Source organism: Rhinopithecus bieti, unplaced genomic scaffold, assembly GCF_001698545.2.
Source record: "Rhinopithecus bieti isolate Rb0 unplaced genomic scaffold, ASM169854v2 scaffold_6782, whole genome shotgun sequence".
NCBI lineage: Eukaryota > Metazoa > Chordata > Mammalia > Primates > Cercopithecidae > Rhinopithecus > Rhinopithecus bieti.
Genome location: NW_016805866.1, coordinates 294641 through 315343, shown reverse-complemented (window position 1 = coordinate 315343; position 20703 = coordinate 294641). Strand labels below are relative to the sequence as shown.

General features: G+C 37.4%; 1 protein-coding gene across 1 annotated transcript in view; it reads right to left on the bottom strand.

The window, feature by feature from the left end:
• Window positions 1-20703, bottom strand: part of LOC108530786 (neurexin-3-beta) — a 394243-nt gene that overhangs the window by 174942 nt on the left and 198598 nt on the right. Inside the window, exon 2 of the mRNA XM_017873828.1 lies at window positions 16276-16447. Coding sequence (XP_017729317.1) covers window positions 16276-16447 — 172 coding nt within the window. The remainder of the gene's footprint in view (window positions 1-16275; window positions 16448-20703) is intronic.

Here is a 20703-nt window from a genome sequence, read left to right as displayed (position 1 = left end):
GCTAGACTCTAGAGCAAAGAGCCCAAAATGATCAAGTTGCAGGGACTAAGGGGTTAACAAAAGTAAGGACAATCAGCATTGCTAAATGCTGTGATTTACAATTCAAGTGACAATCATTAGAAGTAACTTATAGTTATGTCATGACTCAAATATTATTCACATTGTAAATGTGATGGCCAGAATAGCATTTTTTTTTTTTTTTTTTTTAATTTAGGCTTTAAAAACAGCTTCTAAAGAAGTGGCCATGATTATGTAAAAATCCACAAAATGTTAAATATTTATCCTGGCACCGCCAGATTCCACTATTCTGCATTGAATATTAGTCCGCTTAAAAGTACTTTTTTTCCCTATGAAATTAAAATCCACTTTAGAAGCAGGTGCTTTTTCTTTTTTAAAGCTTTTTACTCCATTCTACTTCTGTAATTCCCTCCTTAACACACAATGAAACCAAACATTGACATATCCTAAGTGCTCAAGAATACTCAAAAAGTTGACAACTATTGGCCACCTCAAAAGATGGCAGGTATACAACAAACCTTTAAACTATTAGCTTTGAAGGTTTAGATGTTCAGAAAGGTTCTTATAACCTTTATAACATTTGAGATATATACATAAAAATAGCAATACCTCTTCCTTCTTTTAGCTATTTAATATAACTTTATATATAATATTAAATCTTGGCTATCTGAGAAATATATCTAAAGATTATAGGTGATTTTACATTTAAAGATATTCACTGAATATTAACTACATGCTGAGGCAAAGGCAATACTTTTTATATTTGCCCATTGATGGGTGTGTGTGTATAGAGAGATTTTACAAATATCTCAAATGAAAGCATGCTTTTGTATGTGCCATAGAACCTTGCACCTTGCAACAAGAAATAGCTCCTAGATATGAGATATAAGAAAAAAAATCCATGATTTAAAGAAATTATTCAAAATAATTTCAACTGACATCCCTAATAATAAAAGATGTGAATGAAAAAAAAAAAATTTAAAGCCAAAGAAGAGAAATCAGACAGATCTATTATCTTGGTGGAAGAAAGATAAAGTGTCTCATTTTAAATTAGATGAATAAAATTAAACTAGTACATATTCTATAGAAATGTCTGAACCAAGCAGGGAAATGGACCAGGTGACCTAGTATTTTCACCATTCTAATTACTAGGTTCCTTTGAATTTCACTCTTTCAGAAACCTGCTTTTATCTTTGCAATAATGATCCAAGAGATTAAAAGAAGGCCTCTGAGTGACTTGATTTGCCTACTCAAGTTCATGCAGTAGCTATTGATGTTCCATTGCTGTCTTGTCAAAAAGCACTTACAATATTAGTAAGTATAAGGTGTAATTAGGACAAGAGATGGACAGGTGAGAAGAAAGCCTGCAGCCTTCTTGGTTTAATGTTTTTAATTCTGACTATCAGGGATGGTGACTTTAAAAAATCACATTGGAATCCTCCCAAGTGCTTAGACTGCTGAACACGGATTGGAATTTTTCATCTAACCCAAATCCAAGAATGCTGTCCAAAGATTTACTTTTGATTGTGAATTATAGAGGATATGTACTAAACATGGTGAATAGCAAAGACATATGTAGATTTCCTCTTTCCTTAACCTGGAGTTAAACTTGGTCTGATTGAATAATGGTTCAAGTCCTATTATTCAGTTTCTACCACAGAGATTTATAGCAATACTTTTAGAGGAGAATTTGAGCAGTTGCTATAAACAAAGGAAAGCAGGTATTAGAGTTGCTTCTGTCCTTACAGTTTGGCTATGTCAATTGGGACTTCACTTCCAAATGGCAGTGAGGTTTTAAAGTATACAGTAATTGCTCAAACTCTTGGTCTCTTTAATCAACAGCTTTCTTATTCTAAGTAGCTGCAGGGGCCAGTGGAGTAGGGGGAGGTTGGAAGAATGAGAGTGGTGAGTGGCACAAATCAAAGAATGGAAGCCAGAAGAGGGAGGAACAAAGTGCAATTATACTGATTGTTTTATTTGATCAGAAAATTAAAGCCACTGTAACCTGACAGAAAGCTACAGTTATATAATTATGCATAAGAATAAGAATAAGAATAAGCTAGATTTACTTTCTGAATAGTTCAATAATGTTTTGGCCTATGTGTTCATCAACGATATCTGCAACCACAATCTCATTTCAACAAGACCACTAGGAAGGTTGGCTTGGAACAAGTCTCTTAGAAGAGAAGAATTACATACAACCACTGGAAATGGAAATAAAACAAGAGAATTGTCCGTGAAGGTCTGGGATCAGGGTTGGTCAGGACTCTCAGTTAATGTGTTGGCAAAGCACCTCGCTCAGTTTAGCTGACTTATTTCAAGAACAGATCTATTAAGAGTATTCCAAAATTCCCTTTATAGACCTACTTGTAGCTCAAAATTCTGAGGTCATCGTGGGAGAAAGTCACAAAATGAAGCAAAACTGTTAGATTTCACTTGGTTTGCCTCCTCTAGGAGAGCTCAATTGCTCCCTGAGAACAATATATTTTCTTTCTGTGGATTGCCTTTATTTTTTACCGATTCTAGAGATACGGTGCCACCCATACCACAGAAAAAATTCAGTAAAGTAATCCAGCTATTCATTTTGTAAACCTAAAGGCATTTTAGTTCTATTTTAGTTTGTATTTTACTTACATAAATTTTTATTTTATTTGAAACAGCACCTCACAACAGTTTTATACAGGTATAAAAATGAAGTAATAAGATTTCTAAACCTTGGCTAAGATTTTAGATTTATTTTTACAGTTATATCTATATTAGATTTATATGTATTTTTCTGTCAAGTATACTGAAATCTTCTTCCTCCCATTTATCATTTTGTTTAATTGTACTTGGAAATCCACCCTTTGAGACCAGTAGTCACCTTACTCATATAAAAAATATTTCAATAAAATCTTACTTGTTTCAATAAAGAAACATTTCTAAAGTAAAAGCTTAAAAGTTTTGTAGCAAATGATATTTTTCTTTTGTTATAAAAGTAAATTATTTATAGTCAATGCTTGTCAAGGATGCTGTATGACAACTTACTTATATTTTTGTTGTGTATATGCAGTCATTGAAATCAGAAAGCCCCAAAACCTAAGTTGTACAGTTTAATATTTACTGATTACCTACTATGTTTCTTTCCTTTTTAAAAGAGGATTAAGAAAACTGTGACCACTTTTCTTGTACTATAGGGCCACATCTGGCAGTATATGCTTTCTATTCTGGTAGTTAGAACTTTGATAACTTAATTGGAGTCAAAATTGAGGTCAGCAAACTGTGAAGGGGCTCCCTATTTTGTAAATAAAAACACAGTGTGCCTCAGTTTGGCTTTAAAAAAATGTATATATTTAAGGTATATATGCTGTTTTTGTACACTTAATCTTGATATACATATAAACAGTGAAATGACCCTAGTCAAGCAAAGTTACATACACATCATCTCATATAGTGAGCATTTCTCTCTCTTGCCTTTCTTTCTTCTTTGTGGTATGAATACCTCAAATCTACTCTCTTGGCAAATTATCAATAGATAATATGAATACGATATTATTAAATATAGTCCTTGTGCTGTACATTAGATCTCTAGACTTATTCATCCTTTATAGCTTTGTACAGAAGAAAAAATACTACACGATCTCACTTACATGTGGAATCCAAAAAACAAAAAACAAAACAAAACAAAACAAAATGAAGGAAATACAAAGACAGAGAAAGTAAAATGGTGCTTACCAGGGGTGGTGGGGAATAGGAGACGGTAGGCCAAAATTTATTTTAAACACTACATGCTTTTAGGCATATGCACAACTATAAAAACTGATAGCCTGGTCTTGCTGCTTTAATAAATAGAGGATCTAATTCTAAAATCTCTAAAACTCAATAGCATGAAGTGGGCTGAGCCACCTCTCAAGTGGGCTAGTCCATCCTCAGAACATCAGATCAATGGCTTGAAAATGGAATTGAAGCTCAAGCAGGAAGCTCTCAGCAGCAAGATAGGGACAACCAATGCTGAGATAATGAAGGGAATGCTCTCTCAGACTTAGAAGACAGACATATCAGGGAGTGGGTAGGAGAAAAGATCAATGCTAGGCATCAACTGGCATCTTTATGCATAAGGGCTATGAGAACTACACTAGGGCGGCTAATCATAATTCTCAACTTTAAAAGAAAAGTATGCACTATTTTTTTTAGGAGAGAGGGGTATATTTAAATCACCACAGCTACTAAATAGAAGTAACAGAAGTAAAGAAACAATGCTTTCTGTTTGTTATCTTCAAATCTTGCTCTAGGCAAGGTATGGCAAAATATAAATGAAGCTAGAATGGAATCTGTGTATTTGGTGTTGAATTAGAAAAATGGTATTTAGCTGTTTTGTTGTCATTTTTAACTACAGGTAAATGGAGTGCCTGTCCCTCTTATGTATTATATCTCTTTCTTTCTTTATCCTGAATTAACCTCACCAGTAGGTCTATGTCACCCTACATGGTAGTACTATTCTCTGTCTCTCTAGGGATTTAACTCATCCACTTAGAGATTCTCTTGCCCTCTTTATTCCAAACAGATAAGACAATTCAAAAAATAAAGCTGATGGATTAGTAAAAACTGTAGGCTTCCAAATACTTTTGAAGCTGTAGGCTTCCAACTATCCGTGATTTCAATCGGGGTCCCCCAACTACACCTAATGGGCAAATGTGGCTCATCACAGCTTGTTTTTGTAAAGCAAGTTTCATTAGAATACAGCTGTGCCTATTCCTTTACGTATTGTCTATAGTAGGTTTTGCATTATAACAGCAGAGTGGAATAACTGCAACAAAGATCATGCAAATCATATCATATTTATATTAATAAAATGTTGAAGTTTATTAAATATCTAAATATATTTATAACATAGGTTTCCAAAGCCTATGCTACTTGCTATTTGGCCTTTAGGGGAAAAGGTTTCAGGGTTTCCCTGTCTACATTCAAATGTTGGTTCTGCCACCTACTAGTTGTGCAACACTGGAGTGTGTTACTTAACCACTCAGACTTAGTTTCCTCATCTCTAAAATGGTAATAATAATAGAACCCTTTTCCAGGACGCTATGATGATTCAAAAACAAATAGTGTACCCCAGTCTTACCTGTTATCAATTAATATTGTTACCCTAAAATATTTTATGTAAGGATAGGTTGTAATACCCTCATCCCTTCCTCTGGGATATACAGTTTTCAGTTACTTGGAGGCATTTAGAATGAAGATTTCACCACTGAACTCTGAGAAAAACACATTTCTCTAATGTGATTAAAATGAAAACAAATCTAGTTTAATTAAACATTGAGGCTGGCAATTGTGCATCAGGCAGAAGCACATTTCTAGTAAACGTTTAATAATGGGATTACAGAATGTTCTGCATGCACTGGGATGTAGGAAATCATAGTACATTTGCATGTGAATTTATATCTGTCAACCAAGTGAATTTGAGCTCTGTAGATGATGCAAACTGGAGTGCTCCTGGAAGACACTGGAAAAGTGGAGTGGGTAACATGGCGATTAGGGTGTGAGGTCAAACAAATCTGTGTGGAATCTCAGAGTTGATCCTTGGTGGACAGTGACCACAGCAAATGTGCTCAACCTCCCTGAACCTTGGTTTCCTCATCCATAAATGAGGGAGATTAATACTTCTGCCTTGGGGCCACTGGGGAGATGACACTAAGTAAAATAAGGTATGATGAATGTCTTTATTTTACTGACTGTGTTGAAGGTATCACAGGTGTACACATATGTCTAAACTCATCAAATTGTGTATATTAAGTATGTGTAGGATTTTTTGCCTATCAATCATCCCTCAATAAAACTGTAAAAAAAATTTTTAAGTAAAAGAAAGAATTCCATGACCATCAATTTCCTCAGTGTGAAAGCCATACGTTGTCATGTTATCTTTCACACTAGATAGGGGAGCATAGCTTATTGGCATTGTTCCAGATAATTCAAGGTCACATCCCAAATTATATTCCACACTAGCCCCTGTCTGGTCTTCAGGCTCCATCAGGTACGGTACTTATGTGTGCCCGCTACTGAACTTGGATCTCACCTCAATAGTAGCACCTTCTTTCACTTTGTGGAATTGTAGGTTCAAGATAGTTCAGTGTATGGGAGCTTTGGGTTTGCCTTCCAAGACATACAGGCTTCAGTCCCAGGTATTCATGTGCTAGCTTGACCCTGGGAGAAACTCCAGATTCTCATTTGTGAAATGATGATAACAGTAATATCTATCCCTTAGGGCTACTGCAAAGACTTAATGCAAGAACCCAGTACCCTACCTGGCAATTAATAACTGCTAAATAAAATTTAGGTATTAAAATGTCTTCCTTGGGTACTTGTATTTCTCTTCAACTACACTTGAGGATCCTTGAGGTCAGGAGCTGTGTTTTATTTTTCACCATATACCCATAACCTAGAATGAATTCACATATAAAGTAGATGTGGAACAAATATTTGTTGAATAGTGAATGAAGGTGAATGAATAAATGCGTAAAGAAGTGGCTCCACTCAGAGCTGCCCCGGTGATGAGGATAGGGGAATACTTCTACTACGTTAAAGGCAACAGCAGTTAGTAAAAAGGCTTTTACAGTGTTTCTGCCATTTGAAAGTGCAATATAATTTTTTTGCTAGCCCATAAACAACTCACTTCTATTGTTTGATATACATTTCACTTCAGCATTTAACTTCTGTTGAATTGACATTTGCTACTTATAAACTTAGTCCCTAAGTCTTCTTATGCAGTACTATATATCTACCTTTGGCACTTAGTAAACTATGCCATCAAGACCAACACAGAGCATCAGGGACTTACTGAAAGGCTGTAAAAGTACCACGTGGAAAAGAAATGCATCTTATGGAGAAAACTGTAAATTTCACTGGGAATCCAATCAAATTCATGTTAACTCCATGAACTGAAGACTAAAAGTGCCTCTTTGTCCTTGACTCATTCCCTCCTTCCTCTTTTGACCTCCTTTCCTCTCTCTTCAGCCTGCTGGGATATTGACAGGGATTTTAGAGGAGTGGAAGGTCTTTATCTCTTTGAGATGAGCTGCAATATGATTACAATCGATTGAGTGATTTACAGTATAGAGAACCTTTCATTACCTTCTCTGCTTTACAGAAGTATAAATGACATACTGTATGTGAATATATATAATTATTATTGGATATTTAATAATGTCTTTCTTTCTCAAAGAAGCTCAGTGTTCTTTTTAGACTTTAAGTAACTAGAGAGGCTCTGCAACCTTGTGAAAAATTTAAATTGAAGAGACTGGAACTTGGAAACTTTTCCTATAAATAAAACTAAACTATGCTCTTGCACGGATGGTAGGACACTTGGTGTTCAGCCAGCTCTGGGGCAGAGGAAAAGCATTACAGGGTAATTGTCTTTTATGGCTGGGATAATAATTCTAAGTTTTCACAATTAAAGACAACTTCTGCAGGCCAGAATTTGTATTAACTACTTAAACTAGAGCTGCCATGTGACAATAGGGAAAACAAAACTTGTAATTCACTAACCAGCTTTGAAATTATGCAATATTTGATAATTGTTTTAATTCAGAAGAATATATGTTGTCACTGATGCTTCACATGGAGGGAGATGTTATTAATGTTTTTATTTATGTCATACTATTTCAAATAAGTATAATTTAAACATCCTATGAAGTGTGATGACACTGTATTTCTAATCTTGAAAGTATTATTTCAAGGATATTATTCAATAAAAATAGATTCATTATGGATGAAAATCAAGAAATTCTTCATCTTACATTCCTAGTTAAATCATACCTAGAAGTGACCCTCAAATTTGTAATTATGCATTTTACTGGGTCCCTAGATTATAATATTTATAATATTTAACATACGGCAAAATATGATGTGCTTTCTAATTTTTAAAATTCTAACTTCTTCTTTAAATCCCAAGATAGTCTACTAAACATGGGGAAAATGTAAACCAGGACCCAGACTCAAATGTGCATCCTATAAAGTCCTACAGAAGGTTTCAGCAAAATTATTCTTTTGCTCAACAGACCTGTAGACCAAAAGCATTGCCCTGTTTACAAGTGAATTATAGATAAATAATACATTTAGTTTGTTATTATCTGATGTAAATCCTCACAATTATAAAAAGCTCCTTTGTGTATGTTAATTCCTTTATAAATAACTTTGAGCTATGTATTAACTTAATGTTTTGGGGGCAAGTTTCTATGTGCCCTGTGTCCATGTGTTCCCACCACCTCAAATGTTTTGTATATTTCTATCTGGTCTCTTTGTCTGCTGGGTGGTTATGTTTGATTTTAGCATTAGTCCAAGCTTCAGTTTGCCTTGAAATGCTTATCAGCTTCTTAGAGACATTTATGGAAGAGAGAAAAAGTATCTAGGTTTGATAGCAGTAATTGTACTTAACTTATAAGATACAAGACTATTTATCTTGTGGCTGAGAATTCACAGAGAAGAAAGGAGGTTTCCTTGATAAAACAAAAATTAAATTAAAAAAAATACTAAGCACCTTCTTGCCACTCTCTCACTGCCCAAGCAAGACTATTAAATGGCAAAACAAACCTTCATTTAAAAGTTCTTTCTTTTTTGCATAGATATGGCACTAGAAGGTAAAACAAGATCACAAAAAGAAAGAGGCTGACAAGGCTTCCAGAGGCAACATCCATGATATAGTTAAAGCCAAATGTGTATAGGTGCCCAAGGAAATGCTGACTTCTAGACTGGGCAGAAATTAGAGATTTCACTTGAGGGGAGAATTCTATAATTTAACTTGAGAGAAAAATTCTAAATTGTCAAGATTTGTGTTAAACCCAGAATTTCTAGGATATGCAACTGTTTCAGGGTGTTTACGAGAATCTAAGGAAGGAGCAGAGTGTGATTAAACGTTAAGACTCTTAAGTCAGATGGTCCTGGGTTGAATACCAGCATTTCCCAAACTAAGCTACACCCCCATAGACTGTTGCTAATCTTAAAAAATGGGAATAAGATCAACACTGTCCTAATGGGTGGTTTCAAGACTAAGTAGGATACTGCCCATGAAGTGGGGAGTATGTCATAAATGTTCGGCAAATGGCAGCCATCACCACCTGCGTGAGTTTGGCTGAGAGACGGTGAACGGCATGATCTGCCACTTTCTACACCTCTGGGACAGAGTGTTTATTCAGTGCACATGTCTCTCACTTTGGAACCATTTCTACTATTGTGGAATTCTCCATGAAGGATACGAAAGCAAGATGCAAAATCTCTTAGTCTCCTATTCTCACCTTTCATAAGTAAACTTCAGTGTAGAAAGTCTTCTCAAGATAAAAAAAAAAAAAAAAAAAAAAAAAAAAAAAAAAAAAAAAGGTCCTAAAATGTATACAGGTGGTAGATAATCCAGACAAAACACCTGCAGCTACGATTATTACTCATGCAATGCTTTAAGGTATTCAAAGAACTTTCCACTTTCTAAGACAGAGCAATGAACACAATCCCCATTTTATAGGTTATATAACAGGCTTCTTAGGATCAAGCTTGTTGACAGATTTGCACCATAGCTATACTGTCAGAGCATACAAATATAGCTTAAGAAAGGGTAGTTTGTCATGTGTGTTTAGGAAACATACATACCTCTAGCCAGTACTTTCTTTTTTTTGTGAAGTGTCCTATAGTAATGTCAATCTGAGCATTCACTTGGTTTTAATGGGAGAAAATGCATATATGTGATCATGGAGATCAAAGCATATAGAAACTGGACAATGGGAACCTTCTCAAGGTCATGGGCAAGTTGGCAAGTGATAGGGCCGGGGCCCTTGGTTACACCCAGAAAGTCTGACTCCAAAACTCTTATGCTTCATCATCATCCTCTAATGCCTCTCCAACAGCTGCTTGGATAGGGTGGAGTTGTTATCGCTGTGATTGTATAATATCAAAACTCATTAGATGAGTTCAGAAGGTACATGAAGGTAAATGCCCATCATTTGCATGATAGAAAACTCATAAAAGGAAATAAAAGGTGATGGTATGTTGTAGCCCTGCACTGGCTAATACTAGCCTCTAACCTACAGCCTCATAGTGTTGGAGTGAGGATTGAATGAGAAATGTATTTAAAGCCTTCAGTGCCTAGGACATAATAATTACATAATAAAGCAAAAATTTCAGAATCTCCATCATACCCCACACAGCTCAATAGCAACCTATGGTTAGTGGCTACCATATTGAATAGTACCGGTAGTCAGTCTGAAAGAAGAAAAAAAGGCATATTTTTTAGCTTCTACATATCAGTGAATGATAAACTTAGCTACAAAGAGAATCACCTTAGGAGATTTTGTTAGAAAAACAACAACAACAAAAAAAAAAACAAAAAACAATGCCCGGACCAATATTTCTCAATTTACAATGTACCCGTAGCACTTGGGGATCTTGTTAAAATGCAGATTCTGATTTTGCAGGTATGGGGTGGCGCCTGAGAGTGTGCATTTTTAACAAGCTCCCAGGGGAAGCTGATGCTGCTGATCCATGGACCACACTCCAGAGCAGTTAAATTAGATGACCCGAGACCAGTGCCCAAGCACTGACAATTTCTTAAACTTCCCAGGGGCTTCTCCATTTCAGCCAGGTTGCAGACCATTACTTTACATAAATATGTATATATAAGTGCCTATTGAAAACATTCTTTTAAAACATTTTTGTTCACCAAAGACAAACTGCATAATGTGGAAATTCCCTTGGAAATAGAAACTCACAAACATGTGAATCCTAATTCATTTCTGACAAATTGGAAAGGATGACTATTTAGCAGTGCGAATATTCAGGATATTCAGTGATTAATTGATACATTTGATACATTTTGTGACTGAATGTTGGAGCAACTTATTTATAAGATGGTTTTAAAATGTTCCTCACGGTGTTCAAACACATTCATTAAGTGAGGCTTTCTCTAGTTTCCCTTATACCTCTGTAGTCCTGAAACCTTGTTCAAATATGGCTTTCCCTCTTGATTGTATTTATACTTCTTATTCCCTCTGCAGGACTCTGCTCTCTCTGTTTTTCCCCCCGTTGAACTGAAAGCAACGCTAGTCCTGAACGGATGAATGAGCAGGTAGATGGGGCTTGTTTTAATGCATGCTTCAAATCTGGCAAGGCCTCAAATGTTTGCAGGCAAAGACATAAAGAAAAGGAAAGAAAACCTCCTGGCTAGGAGTTAATGAAAACCCAAGGCCTGAGAAATTTCAGCATCATGTCAAGTACATAGACTTGTTTTAATCCTTTAAAGTCTCAATAATTTAGGATGAGATGTGGACCAAAAAAAAAATCTTTCTTATACCCATGTATACTGTCTAAATTACAAAAACATGATAAGCATTTACAATAAAATATATTGCAAACTTTCTCTAAGTCAGCGGCTCTGAAATGGGGGTGATTTTGGTGCCCAGAGGGTATTTGGCACTTGTGGAAACATGATAGTGGCATCCAGGGGGTAAAAGTCATGGATGCTGCTAAACATGCAAAACAGTACCCCTCCCCATCCCTTACACACCAACAGCAAAGATGTGTCCAGTCCCAAATGTCAATAGGTTGAAAGACCTTACTAACTAGACTACTCCAGGCAGAGATTTCCATTTGGGAATATGTTTTTACAAGAAGAAATACTGTCATTATTAGTAAAATCATGGCTCTGAGCAATAGGAAAGTGAGCAGAAAGTTAGAAGTTGTGCAGTCTGAGGATCAGGATAGAAAAGTGTTGGCTCTGCTCCTTAAGCTGTGTGACACTGGGAAATTTATTTAGCCTTTCAGAGCCTTAATAATGTAACCTTAAAATGGGTATGGCAGGAGTAATAATACCAAACCCTGTCCTTCACAGGATGGAGTGAGGCTCAAATGTAATAATGTGTATGAAGGTATTTTGATCATCAGCAAGTAGTATAGCAATGTTTTCTCTTTCAATCCCTATAAAAACAAGGTTCTGTGAAATTTGACAAACTCAAATATAAAGGGAGTTTTCTAATGTAGCATCCTTGAAAGGGAGCAACTTTTACCTCTTTTTCATGTTCTAAGTTGGATGGTCACATAGGATTTAAACATAGGTCATTCGTGTGCATTTTAAAGACTGAAGAAGAGGAATTCTGTGAAGAGCACTTCAACTGAGTTGGTATGCAATATCAAGAAAAAAGCTACTTGAGACCCTGCTCTCCTCAGCACCCCCTGGCATGCAAGGATTGAAGCTGCATGTCATCTGCATTTCCCAGGAAGCCTAGATAGGACCGGAAAAGCCTTTACTGAACCATGCTCAGGGGTCTTACAGCAGTGACAGTACCACCGGCCACCCACTCACAGCAGAGAGAAGATATTGAACAATCCCAGTCAGCTAAGCCTTCCAGGAGGCCTAGAGCTGTGGCTAAAATTAATTCCTCATACTCAAGTCACCTTTCACCTCCCCTCCCTTGTTCCTACCACCGCATTGTATAGGGACAACAATCAGAGACTTTATAAGGGACATTTGTCAGTGCCTGGATGATAGCTCCGGGCTGATCCTTCTTTTATTTCACTCTCCTGTTTCTTAGCTTTTCTATTTTCAGGTTCAAAGAAAGAAGTTGCTTTTGAGTTCTATCTCCCAGAATTTAGTGATATAAGATTCGGATTGCTATAGAACTATTTTTATTCTGTATCCTCCCTGATTCACAGAGAGCCAATGCTACATGCCCTGTGCCTAGCTGGGTTCTAAATATTTCACGGTGGGATGTTTCAGTAGAGCCCCATAAATGCCCATGAGAAGATTGTGGACATGACCCATTCATCCTGGTGCATCCTGACTCATTCAGACCTGGTAGGCAGGAACAATTCCCCGAGAGCATGGTCTCCGAGTAAGATAACTTACGTAAATCTTCCATAGGAGCTACTCTGTATGTCTTTAATGTTTAAACATTAGTAATAAGTGAGTAGTGAGACTAAACCCTTGATGATTTCTAAACCTACTGTTATCGATTAGAATGGCTTTAGAAAACAAGAGGACACATTTTTGTAGAAACTGTGTCAAGACTGCCTCGCCAGGTTGATGACTTGGTTGTTTGATGGCCAGACATCAGGCATTTTGATCTTATGATTTAAAATAAACATTGCCAGATTGTTCTCATGATATTTTAAATTATTAATAGTTAAATTGATCCTTTTAATAGCACAGGGAAGCAGACAGGAGAGAAAATAATGTATCCAAGACTCAAAAAGTGAGCTGCTCCTAGGAAGTCTTGGCAGAGTGGAACATAAAACTCAATCTAGTATATCACACAACTTTTTAATCGAGGCAGCAAGGTAAGGGGATAGCTCCTTTAAATACTCAGTATTCTTTCAATTGCTTCATGGGAGCACATTGCCATTGCTGTAAGGAGGACAGCTTGGGGGTCACTGGTGCCAATAAAACTTTTAAATGAGAATTTTGAACTCCACACCTCACAATAACCACCTTTGTGTGATCATTGGAAGTGACCTTTGAGATATGACACTTCTTTAAAGAAAGAAAGAAATCTAAGATGACACAAGAAGGAAAAATGCTCATTTCTAGCTATGCATTTTTCAGAACATCCCTCAATTCTCTCGGGGAGCAATAGTGAAAATTGTGCCCAATTGGAGACAGAAAAATCTGGTCCTAGTTCTTCCTTCACTTGCTATGTGACCTTAGGAAGGGCATAGCACCTCCTTGGGTCTCTGTTTTATTTCAAGTGGAGAGTAAAAGCATCTACCCTATCCAATTTATAGGGTATTTTACCGTCAAAATGAAGAAATCTGTATTCAAAAATATGTCCTAATTTAAAATGCTAGCCAAATGTTTGGTAAATCTCACAGCTAACATTTATTGAGGATTGATTTAATTGGCCCAGCATTATACATGTAGCTAACTCACTTAGTCTTCACATTTACCAGGTAAATGGCTCAAGGAGAAGAACGAACATCTTCTTAAAGAACAACAAAACAGAGAAAGTACAAAATGAGAATTTGGGAAGAAAGAATCTAATATATTTTGAAAGCATTACAGAAGTCATCAGAGGAGAAAAATAAAACCTCTTAGAAATTCTTATACTTATTTTATGGTTCAATGTTACTGTATTTTGAATTACATGTGGGGAGAGGCACCAAATATTTCAATGCTTAGGACATTTCAAGGCCTTAATCCAACTGCCTTAGACTCACAGGTGATGAAACCAAGATCCCAACTCTAGCCAGTTGACTCCAAGGCCCATACTTTTAGAAATGCTATACTGTACCCTGTCCTGTAATAACAACACATATTGTTACTAAATAACGGTTTCCAACTATAATAATAGTTTTCAGGAGGAAGCAATGCTATTAAAGAAAGGTTTATTCTATTTTGAAAACATATAGGAAGCAACCCATAATTTGGAACTAAAGACACAAAAAGATAGGCGCACAGCAAGAGTCTCCGGTTTTCTTAACATAGCTGTGGCTTTAAAATGACCATTAAAGAGCCTTCTCATTGCTGGCAGCAAACTTGTAGATTCTATATTGGCTCAAGGCAAGTGGTTAACATCGATTTAGAAATCTTTGAAATTCCTAATAGAAACACAACAAACCCTTCAGCAGCGCTAGCGAGGCCAAGAATAACACATATGGAGAGAGAGACTGATTTTTTTCTATGAGCCTATGAACAGCTTTTAAGATTTGGGCTGTTTTATTCCCTTCACCCTCTCCCCATCCATCAGGGATTAAGGAAGAAGCATTTAAAATTAAGTCTATTAGTGTGTAGTGAATTTGAATGATAAAATTCATAGAAGCTGTTAATAACTTTGGCTTTCTTCAAATACTCAAAGATAACCTCATAAGGGCATTTTGTGCCTTAATCTAAGAAATTCTGAGACCCCCAGCAATGGCTGATCTAAGAAGTTCTGTGACCACCGCCCCCCGCCCCCGGCAATGGCTGAGCTGACTGTTTTATGGAAATTGAGATGGCAAATTAATAGTGGGTGGAGCTTTTTGCCTCAGTACCTTGGGGGGTCTTGCGTGCTGTTTCTAGATGCTCTTACAATTCTTAAACAGATATAGCGGGACTCTAGCTATTAGGGAACAACCCAACAGCGCAGATACTTCTGATAGGCTTTTAAAGAAGAAAATTAATGCTGAGTTAGGTGTGGAGATACAATCACAGCCTTCAAGCCATTCAAAAGTCTTGGGCTACAAATAGGCAAATTTACTTTGTATATTTCTCACAAGCATAACCATGATTAGCTAATGGCTTTTAGATGTGTGAAAATGTGCTTCAGGCTTCCTTGTTATTGTGCCCATCTCACTGTAACGGAAGTTAGAGAAAAGTGGTGAGAACATTGTGGGGCGTTTGGTGTGTAGGATAGAGAGTTGCACATCACTTCATACCCACATTAGTGAGAAGTGCAATATGATGACTATTCTCTTGCATCCATCAGGTGACCGTGCAATTGTAGAGCAACGGCCCTTTGCTGAAGGGTTGTCCCTTCCATTCCTGGCGCTTTTATGATCAGCACTCAGGACTTTTCCTGGGAGAAGTGAGAGGCAAGAGGGAAAGCTGAGGGATTATTTGAATGATCTCTTGTAAGGAAGGCAACCTCTTCTCCCATTGTCCTTGATCCAGCCATCTGGCTCTGGGAATTTGTTGCTGAATTTAACCCCTTTTCCTGCCACACCAGCATGCTTGCTATTAAAATGACTACTAGGACCACCCTTTGAATATCAAGGCAGGCTTAGGGTAAGTGAGAAAATAAAAACTAGCAAAGTCCACCAAATGAATACAATTCCACCCGTAAGTTTTTCTCTCACTGTTACCATGACTTGATCTGTGTCTTCAAGTTCGGTACATGTCTTTTTAGAGTCTCTCTCTGACATCTGCACCTTCAACCGCACCAAACTAAATGGCACCACAAAGTCTGAGTCTCAAATAGAGCATCTTATGATTATCGACACTAACTCATGATAGGGATGATCCTTCCCTTCACTGCTCCTCATCTACAAGCCCTGCAAAATCTACAGTAACTGTCTTTGGTATGAGCCAGTCAGGCTGTATCAGTCAAAGGTTGACAAAAAGTGTCCAGTGCATAGTTGGAAAAGTCTCCAGAAGCTCCCTATACTGGATCAAGTCCTAAAGAGATAACTTATCTTCTCATACAAAAAAATCATGAATGTGTACTTCACTCAGTGTTTTAGAATTTGGTGATAGTCATGAGAAAAATCACTACTGAAAAGTGAGAATGGGAGCGTCGAAAAGAGTAGGACCATTGAGCGAACAACATGTACCTGTAGGATAATGTTCATTCACTGGCCAGTTGTCCACTTGCAGCGTGGCGTTGCCGCCGTTCCTGGTGAAGCGTACCACGTGGTATTTGCCATCATTTACAGGGGTTCTCTCCTCTTTGATGGAGATGTCAACTGTGCCAATATTGAAGACAACTCCAATTTTCCCCTGTTCCTATAATAAAGAAACACAAAAGGCATAGTTATCAGCAACCACGAAGTTATCTCCCTTTAAACTTGATCCTCCAACCAGCAATAAACCTGTAGGTGCCCAGAGGGCGCTGTCAGCATGAAGATAATAATAGTATTCCATATTTCTCCATGAGTTTTCATCCTGAACATAAAAACCAATGGCATAAACCACCCAAATTGCTCTCACAGATTGTACTGCACAGGTTACGTCATTCAATTTGCCTCAATGCATATCAGGCCTGGAACTACCTAGTAGCTATGCCATGACAATGCAAAGTTTATTTCTGTGAGATGAATTAGGCCTGTTTACTAAGAGAGGACACTAAGACACCGGACCTTAAATCATTTATCAATTCAGATTTACAATTAAAGTGGAAATATGTATGAACTTGTCCGCATATTTTCATGCAATCAAGGCAAAGGGAAAGGGTACAGAATGGTTAGGAGCCAATGTCAGAGGAGCTGGATATATGTACACACACACACACACACACACACACGCACATACACACGCACATAATGGTTCTGCAGTTCCAAACCACATAGAAAAGGTAACCCCAGTAGAGGCCAGTGAAACTAACCTAGAATTTTCAGAATTAGATGACTGCCATTCTTCCCATACTTGTAGCCCTACTCCTCAGATTAATCCTAAGAGACATATATTCAAGACCAGAGCTTATGCAACACAGCAGAAGAGAACCTCTGTGGCCACTAAAGACTTGTCAGAAGGGAAATTGCAATGAACTTGATACGAGTAACACTATGACAATGAAGAAACCACATGGTCTGGATGTGTCCCCACCCAAATCTCATGTTCAGTTGTAATCCCCAGTGTTGGAGATGGGGCCTGGTGGGAGGTGACTAGATCATGGGGACAATTTCTCATGAATGTTTTAGTACCATTCCCTTGGTCCTGTTCTTGTGATAGTGAGTTCTTACGAGATCTGGTTGTTTAAAGTGTGTGGCATCTTCCCTGTGTCTCTCTTGTTCCTGCTCCTGTCATTTGAGGCTCCTCCTCCCCTATTTGCCATGATTGGAAGCTTCCTGAGGCCTCCCCTGAAGCAGATGCTGCTATGCTTCCTATACATCCTGTAGAACTGTGAGTCAATTAAAAACTCTTTTCTTTATAAATTAATCATTCTCAGGTATTTCTTTATAGCAATGTGAGAATGGACTAATACAGATAATAATGATGCAAGTGGTGATGGTAGTGGTGATATCACCAACCTCCTGGGAAGGGTACTAAAACATGAAGCATACATAATAATGGTATTAAAACTCTGACTCTTCTCTAATAATTGATTATAACTAAACGTTTGAACTAGTATTCGTAATGAGACATGAAATAAATGTAACCTTACTGTTCAAATATAATCAGCCTCTTTTAAGCTCTTGGAAAGCCATTATAGCATTGCAGGGTGTTGGAGGCATGTGTAAGGAGAGAAGGGAGACATCTTGCTCAATTTCTCTAGTTTTCCAAATTATTGGCAATATGTTGGGCATTCAAGGATAATAAAATTTAGTAGTTTAGCATGGCTCTGGAGGCCTGGAAAGCAAACACATCCTTCTTCACGTGGCAGCAGGAAGGAGAAGTGCTGAGCAAAAGAGGAAAACCCCCTCAAAAAACCATCAGATGTCATGAGAACTCACTCACTATCATGAGAACAACATGGAGGTAACTGCCCCTATGAGTCAATTACCTCCCACCGGGTCCCTCCCACAACACATTGGAATTATGGAAACTACAATTCAAGATGAGATTTGGGTGGGGACACAGCCAAACCGTATCAGTAGTAATTCTGGCATTCTATAAGACTGATTCACAGTATTAGTTCATGATCCTTTGTTATCATCTAATTTTTTTATTCAAGAAGGAGAAAGAAGAGAAGGAGAAAAACCAGGAGGAGGAAGAGAAAAAGAAGAATGTGAGAAAAGAAGTCCAGAATCCATATAAATCAAGATATAGAAAAGAGTTTCGCTGAATCTCAGCTTTAGTCATTTATTTTACTCATTCATTCATGTATTCATTAAATACACAAATACAAAACTTATTAAGCACCTACTACACTTAAAGTCAACAAATTAAGCATTCTGGAGGGAGGGACACTGGTTTCTATATATAGTTTGGTACACTTCACTTATTTTCCCAAAATGCAGGCTTTCCTCAAGTTTCTATTTATCTCTTAGTATGTCAATTAATCTTGTATCCAATAAAAGAATGGACAAGTCACCAACGAGTCTTGACCTTAGAAGTGAGGAATATAGAATGATCAACCAAAGCAGGCTGTGAGCATTCAAGGATGCAGAGATACAGGGTGGACCTCAGTATTTCCTTCGTGCCCTGATTACATAGTATGCAATATAAAATGATGTCTGCAATTCCCATGTTCTGTTCTCTGGGAAAAGAGTTCCAGGTACCTCCCAAAATTGTGATTGAACACTCATGATTTCTTAAATCTGTTTGTTGAAACCACTATCTACATCTCTGCACTAGGAAAAGCACCTAGCTTTAAAATATGATGCATGGATAAATGAACCTGCTTATGGGTTCTTTTTGTACTTTCCATGCCCATAATTAATACTATTACCCATTTTATTCTCTCTTCTTATTTCTCAAGGAATTCAGAAATACCAATGTGACTTTTCTGCTTTCTCTTGGAGAATTGGTATTCTATGTCTAAGGGCATGTGTGTGTCACTGCCCACTACCCTCATGCCTAAATAAGCAAGGCTGTAATAATGTGAGCCATAACCTGCTTAGCAGAATGGAAGTACTAGAGGAGTTAAGAAACCATGACTGCAGACACCATTACTCCTCTGCCCACCCCACAGATGTGGGCTGTTTATTGCACCACTGTTCTTCAGTGAGAAACCAGTACATAAATCCTGGATGTATGGAAAGGACTGCTGGTGATTCAATTTATCCCTAGGTCACTAATTAATCATGGATGGAAAACAGTTTTAGAGGAAGCATGGAGACCTTTAAACTAGCATTCTGTAGCTTTTCAGCGATAGCAGTGGCAAAGTATGGTTCTGGCTCAGTGAATTGGCTGATCAGCAAGATACATTCTTGGGCAGATTTTCTGCAAGATCCATATTAGATTCAGGAAAAGAAAAGATTTAATCTCTGCCAGAATAAATATTTGGTCCTTATCTTAGGTGCCACACATTTGCCATTGTAATCACTGTTTCCGGGAGATCTTCTTAATCCTGTTAGCTCACTGCCAAAGTCAGTGGAGACCCTTCCCCAGGTTGTTTCATTTTGTTTCCCACAGTGGTAAATGTGGCTGTGCTAGACCTCAGATGTGGTCTCTCTATTTGCAGTAATAAAATTTCATTACTGCAACCTCCTTGTCATTTGTCATGGGACCACAGTGGCATTATAATCTGTGGCTAACTGCTTTGTTTCAGTTCATTAGAAGTCACGGAAGCCTTATGGCAAATACCCACAAAGTTGCCCAGGCTTGAATCTATCATGCTCAGCTGCCATGCAAATCAACTCTGCTGGCTCGTGTGTCTAGAAAAGAGAAGATGTGAGGGAACAAAAGCATTGGCTTTGGTGTCAGACGTGACTGACCTTGGGCAAATTACTTGACTTTTCTGAAGCCATTTCTTGATAATACACTATAGGGACAGGATACCAGCATTACATACTTCATAGGGCTGTTGTAAGGATGATATAATACGATGAACATGACGGTACTTTATAAGTATAAAACATTACATAAATATATGAGATAAAACAGAGCGGGAGAAGGAACCACCAAATCATTTGATCAGATGTAACACTCTGAGTTTTGGAGAAATTAATTGGTTCAATAGAATAAATGTTCAAATAACAGCAATGGCTCTTAAAGCTGAATGACCCTGGTCTGTTTTTTTTACTTCTGATTTCTCTTTCATGAAGGGATGTGTGGAGGGAAAGAGGGGCCAGTTGTTACCTCTGAAGCTTGCTGTGAGGGTTATAGGAGATCACAGATATGTGAAGCCCCTGGCATGTCGCTGTGGATAATTTTGGATCCACAAAAATGTCAGTCTTCTTTCAGCTCATTAGTGTAATTGAAAGTCGTGTCATGAGCTAAGGCCTGGTTGGCTTGGTGGGCACTGTCATCCAGACATATTGTGAAAATAAATGTAAATTTTAGCAAACAGAACATATATTCAAAAACTTTATGCAGGGTTGATTTCCTATCACAATTTGGTAGTTGCTATCTCTCTACATTCTTTGTAACCAAATATT